The sequence below is a fragment of the Panthera onca genome, chromosome C2 (genome assembly GCF_046562875.1).
Source record: "Panthera onca isolate mPanOnc1 chromosome C2, mPanOnc1 haplotype 2, whole genome shotgun sequence".
NCBI classification, from domain to species: domain Eukaryota; kingdom Metazoa; phylum Chordata; class Mammalia; order Carnivora; family Felidae; genus Panthera; species Panthera onca.
The window spans coordinates 94,057,360-94,077,049 of record NC_138347.1 but is presented as its reverse complement, the minus strand read 5'-3'; the positions used below and the strand labels follow the sequence as shown (position 1 = coordinate 94,077,049).

The following is a 19,690-nucleotide window of genomic DNA, read 5'->3' as shown; positions in this document are numbered from 1 at the left end:
GTCTTTTTTAGTAACATATAAAATCTTCTTGCATCTTTCCAGTGATGTCCTAGATTTGGCAGAATAATATTTATAAAATAATGACCCTGTAGTATACATAAAAAGATGCATCATTTTTTCCCCCTTCTTATTCTACTGGATCAAAGTAGGGATTCCAGATTTGGACTGCTAATAAACACAAATGACTTTTGTTTTATTTTTCAAAAGGGTAATCGCTTTGTGACCCTCATCAGTTTAAGAGTTTTGTAAGTTGCTATAAGCCCATAGCAATATGATTATACCACGAACAGTCTTCATGAAACAACCCATACAGACTAGGGTAAAATGAAGAAACAAGTTCTCACAAAAGGAAAATCTCTGAGTAAAACCTTTCCAGAATATTTCATGAATTATATTGGTACTTTCAAAAAAGTTCATGAAATTTAATTAGGGAAGTATTTACAGACACCCCCCTCCCCACTATGTTATAAGCTGTTATATTTATTCTTAAGAGTCTACATTTTTGTGGTACTTTTAAAAAACTTTCTAGCCATGTGTAAAAAATGAAAAGATTTCTTTATGTAAATACCCAAATGGGTGTGAATATTGAGGAGAATAAACTCAGTTTTAGGGAAGAAAGCATTCTTTTTCCTGTCTCCAATAAGAGAAATGTCAGCTAAGAAGTTATTTGCTTTTTAGATGGGTTATCCATATGTAGAATCATTGTCATTATTTTTATTTTTTATTTCCGAGAGAGAGAGAGAGGGTACGCCCATGCGAGTGGGGGAGAGGGGCAGAGAAAGAGGGAGAGAGAGAATACCAAGCAGGCTCCATGCTCCTTTGTGGAGCCTGACTTGGGGCTCCATCCCATAATCCTGGGATCATGACAGCTGTCAGACCCTAAACCACCTGAACCACCCAGGTGCCCCTTTTGTCATTATTTTTATATACATTCTTAGAGCTGAAATTTGCCACTGACACATGCAAAAATTGGGATTGAAGATTAGAAAGTATCTTGATTAAATCAGACTTGTCCTTTAGTGCCTGACTATTCTGTTACAGAAACTTTTGAATTACGGTTACAGATAATAAAACTGTTTCATGGAAGTGAACTTTGTTATGATTTCATATGATAATATACATACACACACCCAAAAACATATCTAAAAGATTTCCTACAACATAAGAATTACTCACAGCATATAAATATGAAATCTATTTAAATAGTGACTGTAGTGCTGACTTGAATACCAAATGATATCAATAACTTAGTGCAATTTAGTGAAAAAACAGTGACATCATGATCTCCTTCAGATTTGAACTTGTCAGTACCCTGTTTTCAACTCTGCCTAATGACAGTGGATTGAGTCCCCAAGTGCCCATGGGTTACCAGAGGGGTGGAAGATTTGACAGTTTATTCTCATTGGTCAGATGGTCATAGTGAGGGGGAGAGGTGGTTTGTTCCGGCCAATGAGTAGGCTAGTGCAATGATGGTAATCCACATCTTGTACTTACAGAGTGATAGACTGCAGTGTTTCCAAAATCTGATTTTAAAAAAGGGCCTTAGAAAGGTAGATTATTAGAGTTACCCATGGGAATCCAGTTGGAAGTCTTTTATTTATTTATTTTTTTTTTTGAGAGAGAGAGAGCAAGCGAGCACATGAGCAGGGAGGGGCAGAGGGAGAAGGAGAAGAAGAGAGAGAATCCCAAGTAGGCTCCACACTCAGTGAGGAGCCCAATACGAAGCTCCATCTTCCGATCCTGGGATCTTGACCTGAGCCATCCATCTTGACCTGGCTTGTACTGGAAGCCATTTTATAGAAAGAAATCCCAAGTGGATTTGTAGAAGAGGAGGTCTGATAAGATTTAACTCTCCAAGTATCTGAAGGAATTGTTTTATGGGATTGAGGTTACATTTAGTCTGTTTGTTAGGAAGAGAATTCAGATTTCTGTTTGTTAACAGGTTATTAAAAATAACAAAAATTCAACCTGGTACATTAACAAAAAAATTTTTAAGTTTATTTATTGAGAGGGAGAAGGGGAGGGGGGCTGGGAAAAGGCAGAGAGAGAGAGAGAGAGAGAGAGAGAGAATGAGAGAGAGAGAGAATCCCAAGCAGACTCTGTACTGTCATTGCAGAGCCTGATGTAGAGCTCGAGCTCACAAACTGTGAGATCATGACCTGAGCTGAAATCAAGAAAGGGTCTATTAACCGACTGAGCCACCCAGGAACCCCTCAACTGAGTAAATTATAGAGATCTAATTGGCATTATTAATCGATTAATGAAATGAGCAGCATCCCATCTAGCAAGTAGATGGGAACTCCAAAGAGGTGTAGAAAGGGAAAGGTTTTCAAAGCTAAGACAAGGAATCATCAACAGAAGAATGTATTGTTTCAGTTGAGCTCATCTTCATTTGAGGACAGAAGGGTTTCAGTAGGTGGATTACATTATCTTCCTTTGAGGGATGAAGAGGGCCCACATGACAGATTACCTTATTGGTGCCGGCCAGAAAATTCCTGATTGACTGGTTAAAGGTTACATTCCTGAGGGGCTGAAACTGCAGCTAGGTTAGGCATTAAGTCTTGGTTTACAGATTTGGGGCTTTAACCCAAGTGACGCCATTTTGGGCCTGTGGTTTTCCTTTTAACAAAGGGAAAGCCATTTATCAATTAAGGTTGCTAAAAAATGGAATCTGCTACATTTTGAGTAAGCAAACTCTACATTACTTGAAGTATTCTGTCCACTTGCTAGAGTTTCTTCGGCAGGTCAATCCTTAAAGGGGGAACTAGACTGGATAACCTTTAAGATCCTTCCCCACCCCAGGGGAATTCTGATTCTTTGATTTTGGCTCTCCACTAAAAACATTTCTAAAGAAGTTAATCAACTGCTCTACCTGTTTACCTCTTCTTAGGTAAGCTGAGTTTCATAGTAAACTATCACTGGTGGCCAGTAATCATGTAAATGAATGGATTGATTACATAGACTGTTTCTTCAGAAGCCTGTATTATTATTAGTCTGTATCATAGGAAATCCTGTGGTCATTTTGTTGTTGTCTTGCAGTATACTGATGGTTGCTTTATTATCCTTAAACCTGGAGGACTAGTTCTTACCAAATTGCAGTCATCTTTGTTGACATATAATCAATTAAATACCCATCGATAGGATAAAATGTAACTCTGCTGTCTTGTTTTCCCTCTTCACTTTTAAATGTTGTGCTGAAATTGAAAGGCAGCTAAGCTTGCTTAAAGTAAGTACAGATGAGATGTGTTTTAAGGTTCTTGTATGTGCGTATTTTTTTCTTCCTTTTATTTATTTATTGTGCTCTTTTTTTAAAAATCGTTTTTCTGTCTTGTTGTTGTTTATTTACTTATTTTTGAGAGAAAGCATACAAGCATGGGAGGGGCAGAGAGAGAGAGGGAGACACAGAATCCAAAGCAGGCTCCAGGCTTCAAGTTATCAGCACAAAGCCTGACCCGGGGCTCGAACTCACAAACTGCGAGATCATGACCTAAGCAAAAGTTGAAGTCAGGTGCTCAACCAACTAAGCCACCCAGGTGCCTCTTTATTGTGCTTTTTCTAGGCCATTATTCCTGTGACTGGTCCATAGAGTACCTACATCAAAATCAATGCCATGTGTGGTTGGTGGGAGGTGGGGAGGAAGGGACAGGTAGCCAGCCTGTAAAGAAAAGCAGATTCCAGGGGCCTGGAAATTGACATTTCCAAAAGACCTCAGAGATTCATTTCTTTCTTTCTCTTTCTTTCTTTCTTTCTTTCTTTCTTTCTTTCTTTCTCTCTCTCTCTCTCTTTTTCTTTCTCTTTCTCTCTCTCTCTTTCTCTCTCTCTCCCTCCCCCACCCCTTTCCTTCTTTCTAGAGAATATGAGTGGGGAGGGGCAGAGAGAGAGAGAGAGAGAGGGAGAGAGAGAATCCCAGGCAGGCTCTACACTGTCAGCACAGAGCCTGGTGGCAAGGCTTGATCTCCAGAGCTGTGAGATCATGACCGGAGCCGAAACCAAGAGTTGGATGGACGCTTAACTGATTGAGCCATCCAGGCGCCCCAGGCCTCAGGGACTCTAATGTAACTCACATTTGAGGCTCCTAGCTAGAAGGATTTTAGGGATTGTCAACCAACAGCTGTTTTGTAGAATTGCAAGCATAGATATAAATGACACCAGTGCCATGTAACATATTACTGTTGAAGGAAACATAGAATTTATTAGGTTCCTTTTTTTTTTTTTTTTCCACTTTGTATTTGAAACCGTTGACATGAACAGTTAAGTGAATTGCCCAAGGCCTTGCAGATGGGAACCCGTGTCTCCACTGAGCACCACTTGGTTTGGGGGTGGGGAGTACATTGAAGAGAAGAGCTTTTAAAAATTCCATTTGAAAGCTGAAATGAACCAGTGACCAGCCTCCCGTGATGCTTTTTATATGTTGCCATTTTAAATATCGTGTGTGTGCCGTCACCACAGACCTTTTTTTTTTTTTTTTTTTTTTTTTTTTTTTTTTTAATTTTTTTTTTTTTTCAACGTTTTTTATTTATTTTTGGGACAGAGAGAGACAGAGCATGAACGGGGGAGGGGCAGAGAGAGAGGGAGACACAGAATCGGAAACAGGCTCCAGGCTCCGAGCCATCAGCCCAGAGCCTGACGCGGGGCTCGAACTCACGGACCGCGAGATCGTGACCTGGCTGAAGTCGGACGCTTAACCGACTGCGCCACCCAGGCGCCCCCACCACAGACCTTTTAATGTGTCAATTGAATTGGAAAACAATTCAGTTGAGATTAATTGGGGCCATAATATTTTCTGAGTGTAGTTTTCTGCCTGGTCTGTAGTTGTCCCCGACTAAGTTCACCAGGTTGCTTTCTCTTCCTGCTTCCCCTACCCCTTCTTCCATGTTAGGTTATCTGTCTAGATCCTCCCCTCTTTTCAAAGAGAGGGTCAACTTTCTATCCCAAACTCTTCCTTTTCATTACCTGCCTTCACTTAGTTCTAGCAACACATTGCCCAACAGACCTGACCTCATACCTGTGGCTGGGAAATTTTGAATCAAATATTTTGACATTGTTTTCGTCTTCTAAAAGTGAACCTGGGGGGCGCCTGGGTGGCTCAGTCGGTTAAGCGTCCGACTTCAGCCCGGGTCATGATCTCGCGGTCCGTGAGTTCGAGCCCCGCGTTAGGCTCTGGGCTGATGGCTCAGAGCCTGGAGCCTGCTTCCGATTCTGTGTCTCCCTCTCTCTCTGCCCCTCCCCCATTCATGCTCTGTCTCTCTCTGTCCCAAAAATAAATAAACGTTTAAAAAAAAAAAATAATAACTTAAAAAAAAAAAAAATAAAAGTGAACCTGGTACTCCTTGGTAAGTATGAGGCTGAAGGAGTGTCTTGTTGAACTTCAGGACAGGTGCACAGATATACCTGGGGATTATTTTATAGGTGAAATCAGGGGGAAGGGAAGTCACACAACAACAGTAGTTTCTCAAAGGCAGTGATGGAGAAAAAGACAAAAATTGATGCTCACAGTTCAATCTGAATAGGAATGTCTAGAAAGGAAGGGGTACAGTCCTAATATTTTACCTTGAAGGGATTTTTGACTTGCTCATGTTTTGTGTATCATGCATATCTGCATGTGTTATGGTCTTGTTTAACCACTGCTAGTACCAGATGTGAGATTCCCATTTGGATGTAGTTTTGTTTGTTTTTATTGAACATATTGATCAGTTTTCCTTCTCCCCTTCTTACCGATCCTCAGATGGTGTAGGCCTAGTCTTGGTCATTCCTGATTAGCAAACTGAGGGCTGGTAGGTGTCTGGATGAGATAACTTCAAAATAGATCCATTCTTTGAGAAGCCTGCTGCTTTTTCAGCTTAGAAAAAAATAGCTGTGTATCAGTGGGGACACCTTCCTGGTAACCTGTTCCCTAAACATAGACCCTTTATTTTCCTTTGTCTCAGGCCCCCTTAGTGATGGGAGGGTTCATTCTTGAGAGTGAAATTGTAGCCTGTTCAGTCAGATTGTTTCTGTGGAACCACTGTGCCAGGACTAGAAAGTATTTATGCCATAAAGCAGTCTGCTGCCCCTCAAACAGTAACTGTGTCAGCACATTTTTATAGCTGAGAAAATAGCTGGCCAGGGTGACCCAACCTTCCCACAGTTACTCACTCAGAGGTGTTTACTGACTGCCTTTGATCAGACTTCAAATGAGAGAGCCTAACCTATTTGTGGTGTTGTTTACTGTCAGTCCTCAGCCTGCCCTTTGTTTTTCACATACAAACAAAAGAGTGAAAGCAACAGGCTGTGTAAACATGGCTGGTGTATAGGAACTCTCATTTACTTTCCTGGCTTCCTTGGTGTGGTTTAGGTAAGGCAGAGACTAGAACTATAAATTGAACTTGTCATTTCAAAACCCCTTATTAGATCCCAGCCACCGGACAATTTAGAGAAGTTTTATTAGCAATCAAAACACTTTTGTAAAATTAAGTTAATTTCAGAAGATTGCTGGTCTTGGCTGTGAGAGACAATTTCCAGTCTGACATTGGGAACTTGTGAGTGCGGGAGCAGGCCTCCTAGCTTGGAGAGAAAATGGCGTCAGGCAGGTAAACTGTCATTGGTGTCTTATGAAACATTAAATTCCTTTTTTTTTAATTCCATTTCCATAATAACTGTTGCTTTTTTGAAAGTAGTTCTGTTCCATGGATCTCAGATATTGCTCTCTTGCATTGAGATTTCAGGTGCGTGAGTTAAAAGAACTAAGCTAGTAAACCGTGTTGGGATGTTGTCAATAAAATGCCTTTAGAGTGTTGTCAAAGACTTCCCTTTTCGGCAAGCTCTCTTGCAAGGGAAACTGCTACCCTGAGAATAGTTCAAGGGGATCCTCTTTGGTTTGGTTTGTAAACCTCATTAGAGCAATGGATAATTGCACTCCCCTCAATACATTGAGTAATGATACGTTGGTAAAGCTATACATCAGTGTTATTTGTAATGCAGCTCTCAGGTGGGTGATGTTTTTAATGTTCTTTCATTTGTAACATGAATAATGTCCAGTGGCTTGTAAGGAATGAAATCACATATTGTCTGGTTAATAATTGTGGTACTTTTTTCAGACTTGCCCCACTAGAGCATGACCTTGGAATTGTGAAGCAGAGCACAGATAGCATAGGAAGTGCACGCTTGCCCCTGAGTGCTTCACAAAGTTGTTATGCAAGAAACTATTTGCTGTCCTGTATTCTGCTCACTGTTCTGTCCCCCCCTGGGAGAGGAGGGCCTTGTGGCCAGCCATTTGGGGTGGGAGTGGGGGTCTGGAAAAGAAGAGTGGACATTTTATTCATCCCTCTTCCCCTTTTAACCCTCCTGGAGAGCAGTGAAAACTGGTGAGAGAATGAAGGCAACCCCTTTAAAATCGTCAGGGCCACAGCGAATAAATTCTGCCCATTCCTGCTGGCACATCCTCAGTTGCTCTCCTAGCCATCACCTTTTAATCAACAATCTTTCTGATCCTTTTCCCTATAAAATTAATAGCCTTTAATGCTTTTCTTTAAAAACAGCAGTTTGTGTCTTAGCTTGGGACATATAGAATGAAATTTAAAATACTCTGCTCTAAATAATTTTTACACTTAATGAGAACTGCTTGGGAGGGCTCCACTGGAATTATGCTCAGCTTTTTTGACTCACTGTTCTTGGTAACTCCCTCTTGAGTTTGTTACTAGTTGGAATACCAGCTGTTGGGTGAAGTGGTCCTCTTTACCGTGTGTGGGGAAGGGACGAGGGTTCTCGCTAATGCTCTTGAGGGGCATGATAGAAAATATGCTGGGCTGGGGTGCCTGGGTGTGTCAGTCGGTTAAGCATCTGACTTCGGCCCAGGTCATGATATCATAGTCTGTGGGTTTGAGCCCCACGTCAGGCTCTATGCTTACAGCTCAGAGCCTGGAACTTGCTTCAGATTCTGTGTCTCCTCTCTCTGCCCCTCCCCCACTCACAATCTGGTGCACCCATGCTTGCTCGCCCTCTCTCTCTCTCTCTCTCTCTCTCTCTCTCTGTCTTTCTCTCTTTCTCTCTCCCCCCTCCCTCTTCCTCCCTCTCTCAAAAATAAATACACATTAAAAAAAAAGAAAGAACATATGCTGGGAAAGAAGGCTTTGAAATAAAGTGCTTAATGCCCTTTTTGATACCTTTAACTTTGCTGCTAATATTTGCAGAGGCTTTTCTTTTTAAAATATCAGAAACCCGGGGCGCCTGGATGGCTCAGTTGGTTAAGCAGCCAGCTTCAGCTCAGGTCATGATCTCACAGTTTCGTGGGTTCGAGCTCCGCATCGGCCTCTGTGGTGACAGCTCAGAGCCTGGAGCCTGCTTTGGATTCTATATCTCCCTCTCTCTCTCTGCCCCTCCCCAGCTCGCACTGTGTCTCTGTCTCTCTCAAAAATAAAATAAAAAATGTTAAAAAAAGGGGCGCCTGGGTGGCGCAGTCGGTTAAGCGTCCGACTTCAGCCAGGTCACGATCTCGCGGTCCGTGAGTTCGAGCCCCGCATCAGGCTCTGGGCTGATGGCTCAGAGCCTGGAGCCTGTTTCCAATTCTGTGTCTCCCTCTCTCTCTGCCCCTCCCCCGTTCATGCTCTGTCTCTCTCTGTCCCAAAAATAAATAAAAAACGTTGAAAAAAAAAAATAAAAAAAATTAAAAAAAAAATGTTAAAAAAAATTTTTTTAAAATATCAGAAACCCTTTCTCAGTATTATTGAGTTGTATTGGTATCATTCCTGAGAGCTTTGAAGTTTATATTATAAAGTTCTGGTTTAAGTATAAATAAGCAAGTCCATGGGTTATCTGCCATTAAAACCTGACATTACAAATCAAAACAAAGACAGACTGAATCTCCGTGTTCATTTAGATAGTTGAATTAGCAGGGTAATACTGGATGTGTTTCCTCTGTAGACTGGTAACATATATTCCACATTTGGATAAGACAGTAAAGGTGAACTTGAAAGCGGGGCCAAGAGACCTTGGGAGGTCGAGCTTCAGCATCAGTTGTGAGCACACTGTTTTCTGTTTTTGTTTTGTTTTGTTTTGTTTTGTTTTTCCCAAAGAGCAACTTCTTGAACTATTTCTCATAGGTCTTCTATGTAATTCTTTAATCATTTCTATTGCTAGACCAGAGTTGCACCAAATAGTCCCGCTGCTTGAGCTGTCTGGGCTATATGCCTGACTCCATGCTGAGCTACAGAGTGTCTGTCACAGAAGCCTCAGGCCAAACGCAGGACACGAAGCTGGGTTCCCCCCTCCCCCCACGCACTTCTGTGCACCTGCGCATTACTCATTCTGCATGCCATTCTCTCCGTAATTAAGAACAGAAATGCTTGTTCTCTTCAATGTCATTGTGTCCTTGGCATCCTGCACGGGCTCTGGCAACTAGACCGGGTTCAGCAAAGGTTTATTGAACTGAACAAAGCAACAATCAAGAGTTGTAAAATCAGGAGGGGAGGGCTGTGTTACCGGCCTCTCAAGGTACTAGTAGCTTGGACAGTTTTAGTGTGCATTTCTGAAGCCCTGAATTTAAATCAAGTTCTTTTTAAAACTGTTAGATCATCATGCCTATTGTGAACGGATTCACCAACTGATTTGACTCTTGATTGCCCCAGTCACTGAGAGTTTTCAGTGCTTCCCTTCCCCACCCCATGGATAATTTTTATCTTCCAGTTCTAGAGCTCTTGGCCTCTAATAAAACAATTGCTGCTTATTTATAGTAGTTTATTGTTAACATACGTGTTGTAAAATCCTCTCTGTGGCTTTTAATTCCTTATGGCATCTCGTACGATAAGGGTTTATGGAGTTCAATAAAATATTAACTCTGATCACACAGTAATTATGTGGATTTTATTAGCATTTAGGCCTTAAAACAACTTGATAAGGTAAATTGGGTAGATATATCTTAGTTTTATTGAAATTGTAGAAAATTGGGATTTGGGCAGTTTAGTCTCATGTGAGAATTAAACCCTTGTCTTCCAATTCCCCATGCCCTTTTAACAGCTAAGTAGGAAAACAAGTTCCAAGAGAAACATTTGGAAAGGAAAGACTTGCATTTCAAATCGGCAAAGCAGGCCAGATAACTAACAAAGCACCTCCTTGTGTGTTGAAATGGTTAAGTGATAAGAGGTGGTGACCCATTATTTATGAATCCTATCAGTAATTCAGTTTTGGTTCTTGGTGGAGTGGTTGACTACAAGATTTCAGCAGGAATGTTTAGTCATTAGGCAATTTGTTGTTATGGTCACTTGCTACTCTTAAGGACAATGGCTGAGCCAGACTAGAAATTCTTGTAATGAAGCCAATGTCAGAGACAAGTGGGGGATCGACTTGCAGAAAACAAGGGCTGATCCTTTGATTTAGAGCTGTCTCAGGACTTTTGAAAGTTAGGCACACCCAACTTTCTAAGGTTTCCTAGAAATTAGGGAAAGATAACAGGTAATTTGGGGAGAGGTAGAGAGCTAGTAATAGGATGGAGAAGTAGATAACTCTGGGAAAGCATGCATCCTTCCCTTTTTAAATTTTGGTTCTTATTTTTAAATCACAATTGATATATCTTGAATATATTACATTTTTTTTTTAATGGAGGATACTATTTCCAAGGTACAGAATGCGAATGTGTTTTTAGAAGAAAAAAATGTCAAGAAAAAAACAATTAACTTGCTCATTTGAGCAACTGTAATTCTTTATTTGTCTCTGTGGTGAATGATTGCACACTATTAATCTCTTTATTCATACAGTATTTTTCTTCTAGCAGCACAATGGTAAAGTTGCTTTTCAAATACAGTTACTTGACCAGGCACCGTGCTAGGGTATCTTACATACGTTACATCTTGCAGTCCTCAGGACAACCTTGAAAATAGCCTTTGTCATCCCTTTTTTTAAGTCAGAAATGTACTAACCAGAGAGATTTTAAGAAACTTGCCCAAGGTCATGCTAGACTGTGATAAGGTTCATTCAAACCCAGGCCTCCTTAGATTCACGACTTTTTCTTCCTCACGCTGTTCAGATTCTGCTGCTCCCAGCCTGTTTCCTCTCTGGCAGAATGCCTCTGGGAAGAAGTAGTTCCAGGTTAGAGAGACCAGCCTATCTGAGCCATGGAAATGTGCCATCTATACCTGGCTTCTGTATGAAAATTACACCTAACGGAAAAATGACTTAGCAGCGTTTTAAGGAACAACAAAATTTACTCCAGAAGGAAAATAAAATTAGAAGCGACTAAATCTACTCTACCAAATCCAAAGGGCCCTTTAAATGCTTATTTCTGTAATTACTAATGTGTCCAGAGGTTGATAATCTTTTAAAATCTTGCTGAATTTAGACAGCGCCTGAAATGCCTCCTTGCGTTTGTTTATATGTCCGTATCCCCACAATTAGACTATCAGTCCTTTGAGGATGGAGAATGTATCTTACTGGTCTTTGCATAGCACAGCATCTTGAAATAGCATCCTCCCAAATACAAATGTATGAGGAATGAAAATGTCCTCTAGGAGACTTCTACTCTGTTGCTTTTTGATAATTTGTTAGTAACTCCAGTTTTACTATCTTCCCCCCACCCCGCCTTTTTTTTTTTTTTTTTTTTTGGTTATATGCTCATCATCTTAAAAAAATGAAGTGAAATTCACATAACATAAAGTTAACGCTTTTAATTCATTGGCATTTAGTAAATTAGTAAATTCACTGTGCTGTGTAATCACTAGTTCTATTCTGAAACATTTTCATCTTCCCTAAAAGAAACCCTGCACCCAGTAAGCAGTTTCTCTCCAGATCCCTCCCCCGCCTCAGCCCTTAGAAACAACAAATTTGAGTTCTGTCTCTTTTGATTTACTTATTCTGGATATTTCATATAAATGGAATTATATATAATATGTGGTCTTTTGTGACTGGCTTTCACTTAACATAATGTTTTCAAGTTTCATCCACATTGTAGCATATTTGATTCCTTTTTATGGCTGAATAATATTTCTTTGTATTCTGTCATATTTTATTTATCCATTCATACTTGAATGGACCTTTTGGCTCTTTCCATCTTTTGGTTTTTGTCAGTAGTACTGCTGTGAATGTGTGTGTATATGTCTTTGAGTTCCTGTTTTTGATTCTTCTGGTTATATACCAAGGAGTTACATTGATGGGTCATATGGTAATTTTATGTTGAAATTTTTGAAGAAGCACCAAACTGTTTTCCACAGGGACTCTACCATTTTACATTCTTACCAGCAGTGTACAAGAATTCCAATTTCTCCACATCCTCCCCAACACTTATTTTCCATTTTTCTGAGAATAGCCATTGGAGTGGGCGTAAAGTGGCACCTCATTGTGGTTTTAATTTGTGTTTCCTTAATGACTAATGATGTTGAACATGTCATGCTTGTTGGCTGTTTGTATATCTTCTTTGGTGTAATGTCTATTCAAGCCTTTTGCCCATTTTTAAATTGGGCTGTTTATTTTTTTATTGCCTTGTAAGAATTCTTTATATATTTGGGATGCAGGTCTCTTATCAGATATATGACTTGTAAATATTTTTCCTCATTCTGTAGTTTGTGAGTTCACTTTCTTACAAATGTCCTCTGCACCAAAGTTTTTAATTTTGATGAATTCCAGGTTTTTTGTTGTTGTTCTTGCTTGTGCTTTTGATATCAGATCTCAGAATTCATTGTCCAATTCAACATCATGAAATGTAGCCTGTCTTCTTCTAAGAGTTTTATGGTTTTAGCTCTTGTATGTAGGTCTCTGATCCATTTTGAATTAAGTTTTGTATATGATGTCAAGTAGAGGCCCAAATTTATTCTTGTGTCTGTTTGGGGCATTTGGCAATTCCATATGAATTTGAGGATTAGCTTTTCCATTTCTGCCCAAAAGGCCACTGGAATCTTGATGGAGACTACATTACCTGTGTGATCACTTTGAGTAGCCATCTTAACGATACTAAGTTTCCATCCCATGTCTTCATTTAGGTGTTCTTTAGTTCCACTTAGGTCTTTAATTTATTTCAGTAATGTAGTTTAAGTGTCAAAGTTTTTCACCCCCCTTGGTTACATTTATTTCTTAGATATTCTTTTGGATGCTGTTGTAAATGGAATTGGTCTTTTTAAATTTCTTTTTCAGATTGTTCATTGCTCGTGTATAAAAACTCAATTGAGTTATGTGTTGCATTGTACCCTGCAAATTTACTGAATTCATTTATTAGCTCTAGTAATTTTTTATGGAATCTTTAGGATTTTCCTCATACAGGATTATGTCATCTGTGAGTAGATCTGGTTTTACTTCTTCCTTTCCAATTTGGATGCCTCTTCTTCCCCCCCCACCCCCAATTGTCCTGTTGAATAGTGGTGATGAAAGTGAGCATTCTTGTCTTGTTCCTGATGTTGTGGGTGGTGGAATTTCAGTCTTTACCCATTAGGTATGATGTTAGCTGGGGGTGCTTATCATCTTTTAACCCACTAAATAATAGGTTATCAACATGTGACCCCTGGACAGCAGCATGTGTATCACCTGAAAACTTGGTAGAAATGCTAATACTTGGGACCTGCCCCAGACCTGATTCTGAAACTGTGGGAAGCAGAGGTTAGAAACTAGATTTAAGAAACACTCCAGGTGATTCTGGTATACACTAGATTTTAAGTTTCTTTGAAGTTAGGATGTTTGTTTTGAGGACCTGTGCCTTATTTTTGTATTCCTTTTCATTCTCTTGTGTGATTAATCAGTGTGGAATAATTTTAAAAAATGAAAATAAGAAAAAGAAAGTTGGGGCGCCTGGGTGGTTCAGTTGGTTACGCGTCTGACTTCGGCTCAGGTCATGATCTCACGATTCTTGAGTTCTAGCTCCATGTCTGGCTCTCTGCTGTCAGCACAGATCCCGCTTCAGATCCTTTGTCTTCTTCTCTCTCTGTCCTTCCCTGGCTTGCGCTCTGTCTCTCTCAAAATACATAAATAAGCTTAAAAAAAAGGAAAAAAAAAAGAAAATGTCAAAAGTTTCCCAAAGCGCCTGCACAATCTCTTATTTTGTCTACATGTTTTGAGTCACCATAAATAATTGGAAATTCATTATTAGACATTTACAAAATTCATCAGAAAACCTCACATTTCATATTCAGTCTTAGATCAGTGACAAGCAGCACAGTACACTTTGATGTAGACCATTTGTTCTGATAGTGACTTGCACTATAATTATCTGCTTACCTGCTAGCTAGGGACTTATCCTTCGGACCACTGCTGGCAAGAATGTCTCTTTTGGCTATTTAGAAAGACACGAGGGTCACTTTTATAGGGTTTATTGGATTTTATCACATCATTATTTTGCCTTTGCTTTTATTTTTCTCAGTTTCTTTTATCTTGCTATGTTGTGATTTCAGCCCCCTTACATCTTTTTTGAACAAGACAATATTTGACTATTAAGATAAGAATGTGATCTATTGCTACTAAGGACTATTGTTGAAAATAGCCATTTGGGCACACAGTATCAGTTTATAGACAAATACACTAAGTGTGTTTAGTCACTGCTTATTTACCTATTGGTGAATACTCCACTTTTTAAAATACCATTTAAAATTGTCCAAAATTGTGGGATAGTTATTTATTTATAGCTGGCCTTTTTCTAAAGCTGGTTTAAATGATAATTTATACCCTGCGTTCCAATTTTCCACCACTCTTACGTGTCTGACCCTCCTTTGTATGCTCAGCTCAAGTCCATCTAGTTAACCTTGCCCCCAGAATGGGCGAAGGTTCTGAGTATAGCATCAGAGCATGGGTTATATACGTGTGTGAACTCTGGGGGTCGCTGGTAGCAGGAGGAAGCAGAATGTCCTCACAGCCTTGGCAGGAGCTCAGAATCTCTCCATGGACATGTGTGGTCCTAAAAATACAACACTGGGCTTTCCTTCAGTCTCTTTGATGTGGGAGTATAGTCCTCGCATCATTGTAGGAATTACTGTTGATTGACTACACTGCTCTCCAGCCTTTCTTGTTCAAGGTTTGCTATAAGCAAATGAAAAATCATTAACAAATGCTGGCAGACTTTTAAGATGGGAGACCATGCACTTGCATATTGCAGTTAAATTTTTTAATGACTATAAACAATCATGGTTCTTATTAGTGTTTCACATCTTGTTCAGTGGGGGGAAAAAAGGAATTCTTGACATTTGAAGTCATAGGCTAAAACCTGAAATTGATCAAATTACCCAAGGCATTTTTTTCATGGGGTTACTTGGCTCTCAGCAAACATTCTTCTTCCATTCTAAAAATTGTGCATGTGACATTTTTCATCTGTCTATGGAAGAGTTCATGCGGTCTCTAGCTGGGCTTGCTTCTTAATTACGTTCCCCCAAAAAGAAATCTGACCATAGTTTGGAAGTACTGTATATATGTGTTTACTTTTGTTTTTAGATTATTTAATTGACATAGACATATCTGTGCATATCTACCTATATGTAACGTAAGTGTTTAATTAAAGCTTCCAAATACATAAGAAATTCAAATTTTTTTTGAAAAGTTTTAATAGTTCAGTGCTTTCCCAATATAGTCAGAGAGGAGATTGGTTTGAGAAAAGTGTGTGGCTCCCTCCTCCTTCCCCCAATATATCAAGTGTTAGTTTGAACAAGAAAAGAATAATTTTCAGCATATTCTAAGAGCTGTATCATTTACGTCTTGTGTGTTGATTAAAGGGTATTGATTAAAAAATCAAAAGGAACCTAGTAGTCCTAGAAGTTTAGTAAGAGCACTTTGTTTTCATTAGGGAAGGGTAGTAATAATATCAGGGGGGTTCTCAAACACAAACAGTTCAGCAGAGGCAGTAAACTCACTGATTAGGAGATCAGTATTTGGAGAAACTTTAACTTCTCATACCACCATTGTGAATGGATTTCATTTTGCTAGCTCTTACGCTCCTAAATGCTTGTGGGTATGGCGGTGTATTTCAGAAAGGAGAGGAACCTTGGGGTTCCAAGGCACAGCTGAGTTTTGGGAGCCATCACTATATATTTTGCAATGCCCTTTGAAAGGGTTTGAGGACAGTGACAAGAGGAAGGGGGAACAAGCATGTTAAAGTCATTTGGCTACTTTCGAAATCAAGGCAGGGAAGAAAACATTTTCTGGCTGTAAATCACTTAGTTGTCCTACACGCTTTAAAGCATTTTATACAAATGACTTTAACAGTTTTAGGGGTCATGTCTGGGGTTAAGAGACTGTTTGCCTGGTGTATATTTCAATGATTAAAAAGCAATATTTTATGGAGATGGTACCATTTCTGTTCACAGTCTGTACTGTGAAATATTTGATATTTATCTGATGAGCAAGGTTTGCCTCTTAAGTCAATAATACATCAAATGTATTCTTGTTGATTTTGTGTTACAGGAACATGGAATATTAAAAAAAAATTGTACTCAGTGTAATTGTAACAAACAAGACACAGCAGAAAGTTACAAATAAACAGAAAAAAATTGTAACGATTTTGATGAGCCATTATTGTGCCACGCAGTGCTCTAAGCACTTTTTCCTGTATTATTGAACTTAGTCTTTAAACCCAACCTAGTGAGGTAGGAATTGTTATTCTCGTTTGTAACTGTTGAGAAGTGAGACTCAGAAAGTCTAAATGAATTGTCTAAGGTCACACACCCAGTGTGAATAGTGAGCTAGGGACTGAAACCAGTCAGAGGCCATGCTTTTAACACCTGCTTATAAAGCTTGAGTGCATTAACCCTTGGGTTTCACAGACAGTGCTCAGGCTAAGGCTGAAATACTTGCCGATGTGTTTTTTTAAGTGAGTCAAATAAAAATTTAGTAAATGTCTAAATGCCTTGATGGCTGGGGCCAAAATGCTGAGGCTGAAGAGAACGATGGATTTGGAAGATGATTTGGAAAGTGCCTTCAGTGGCTGGTGGTTGGATTAGTTTAAGTCGCACTTAAAAATGGAATGGGGTCACGCAATTATCCACTCTCATGTCGTCGTTGTCTTTCGCTTTCATTGATTTGCCAGTGTGTCAGCATGTGCGTTACTGCTGTGGTTTTGTATGTGTTCAGAACTTATCACATAGTTTAGTTGCTTGGTATGTTGTCCATGGAGCTGGAGTGAATGCTCTAGTCATATGGAGCTTTACGTGAAGATTAGCATCTTTTCTGCCTTGCTCCTAGTTTTTACCCTGTACTTGCAGACCTGCTGATAGGCACCCAGTATCCTTGTCCCTCCACACACCCTGCACTGGCCTCCCCTGCAAAGTATTTATAACCCTGGATTGTACTCGCAGGTGAAAGGTGCATTATGCTTCCAGTGTAAATGTAGCACTGGGTAGTGGGATCTGTCTTCTTTTGCCAAGAAAAGTGTTGTCTTTCTCTTGGTTTTTGTTACAGCCAAACAATTTTAATTGCCCGCAGCACAACACACTTTAGGAGAAAGCAAATAAACAACACAAGGCACTTGGAGCCAGGAAGTCGCATCTCAGACTAGAAACACAGCTTCGGACGGACATTTGGGCGGTGGGTTGCTAAATAGGGCAGCCAGCTACCAAACTAAAAACCAGTGACCGTGAGCTTCTTGCACTTCTAGGGAAATCATTTAATCACAGGATCATTGGAAGGGTGTTAGAAGTTGATTTTAACCTTATGATGATCAGTTTCTTTGTAATTAAATATTAACTCAAACTATGTCTTAGGTAACTGACTTCAGTAACTGCTACTCTTTGTTTTCCGTAGACATGTGGTTAACGTTTATTGAATTTAATATTTTGGAAATAATGTCTTGTTAACTGAATGCTTTACTTTGAAATGATCCAGGTAAATTTGACAGGAGTGTTCCTGACAATGCCTACTTTTACAGTAGGATCTATTTTTTTTCCTCAAAATTAGTCCAAGTAATTAATTCTCTTCAGTTTTGATAATATTTTTAAAACACCAATATCATTTTGAATAATGTGTGTTTCTTCAACTCTTGATATCTTACTCTTGTCTCTTATAGGACCTGCTGAAGTTCCCATGATGTCACCTAATGGATCCATTCCCCCCATCCATGTGCCTCCAGGTTACATCTCACAGGTAACCATTGGATGGACTTCTCCGCTCATTATGGGCACTGTCGTTGTTTCAAGAGAATATATGCTACAACTTAAAAACTTACCTCAAAAGTAATTTCGTTAGGGTAATCCTAGAGTTGCCATCATTTTTGTAGCACCACATAGTCCTTCCCAAGTCTTGCCTCTTAAGTGGCCGGGGAGCCAGAGAGAGAGAAACACAGTAGGGCGCCTAGGCTGTCCTCAGCCAAGGTGCGTTGACACCTGATTATGCCGGAGAGATTTCCTTCTGTCTGTACCACAATTTGCTGGAAAGAAAGAATTGGTAGATAGGTTTAATTAGTAAAAATACCAAAGGAGACATTGTTAAAGCAAATAGGGTCTGCCCCTCTATGATTGGAGTCTCATTTCTCTGCAATGTGTCCTCACCTGGGCTTGGTGAATTGTTGAGTATGATGAGAGGAGAACTTGGCTGCTGTTGGACTTAACATTTCTCTGAGATATAATTTTTCTTAGTAAAATAGCAATAGCAATTTAAAAAGCGATAGCGGTTTCAGAGGTACGTGGGAAGGATTAGAGAAGAAGTCAGGATAAATGCTAAAGGAGAAACCAGACAAAGTTTACGACGCTCAGGGTGCCTGGAACGTGGATGTCTGTACAAACTTTCGTTTTGTCCCGTGCTCACTGCAGGATGAGCACGTCCCTTCTCTCCCGGTACAGCTTCCTTTCCAGATGCCGAATTGACTATTTTTCTCTCTGCCCATTTTGTTCTTTCTTTGTGTGCTTACGAGAGCATTCTGTGCTCCTTAGGAAAAAAAAAAAAAAAAAAAAAAAAAAACAGAAAAGACAGGAGAGAATAGAAAAGAAAATATTTATAATTTTACTACCCATGGAAGAGAATCATTGCATTAACATTTTTTGGATTATATTCTGGATTTTGTCCCTTTCTATTCTTCCTCTGTCTGCTTTTAAAGTGGTTTAAAATCTGTAATTTTCAGTTTTTAATGATTTTGTTAGGGTGAAAAAAATTGGCAGTTACATAGGAAAATTGCTAAAGTGCAGGCAGGAATCAAAGATTTATCCTTCTCTGATGTTAAAACTTAGCGATTTCTTCACTGTCTGAGCCATAGTGCAGCCACTATAATTTCATTTTTTCCATCCCTACTTTTACATGAGCCAATTTGACATCTTTTTTTTTTTTTTTTTTGAATAGTCAAAATGTCGGCCAGTTTCCCCACTGTTGCAATTAAATGACTTGTTTTACCCAAGTCTTTGTAAATAAGAATCAGTAGAAGGAGAAAGGGTGCAGAGCAGGCCCCTCCAGCCAGGACACGCGATGATGGATCACGTTCACGTCAGCAGTCAATTAACAGAAAAGAACAGGAATGTAGAATTCCATTATGTCTCCTCATTTATTTTGAGGAAGTGTTTCATTCCATTGAACCGTGTACAGTTCTCACAATTGTGACAGCAGAAATAACACCTCCTTTCACACACTAAAGGTCCATTTAAGGAATAGCAGTTAAAAGTTGGGACATTCTAGGGCAGAGAAGCTCCAGTGTGCTTTTCCTTGCTAGTGGTGTTCCTGTGATTGCACTCACTACAAAACGTTTGTTTGGGAGTCCTAGGAAAAACAGAAAAATTTTAGCCCGTGGTATATTTCTGATTCCCTGAAAACTTCTATAGAGAATCCGGGAAGAGGGATT

The 19,690-nt window shown here is 39.6% G+C and overlaps 1 protein-coding gene across 8 annotated transcripts in view; it reads left to right on the top strand.

The window, feature by feature from the left end:
* Nucleotides 1-19,690, top strand: part of FNDC3B (fibronectin type III domain containing 3B) — a 409,006-nt gene that overhangs the window by 221,662 nt on the left and 167,654 nt on the right. For all 8 annotated transcript variants that reach the window (XM_060640759.3, XM_060640755.3, XM_060640756.3 and 5 more), the window contains one exon: nt 17,933-18,009. In XM_060640759.3, coding sequence (XP_060496742.1) covers nt 17,933-18,009 — 77 coding nt within the window. The remainder of the gene's footprint in view (nt 1-17,932; nt 18,010-19,690) is intronic.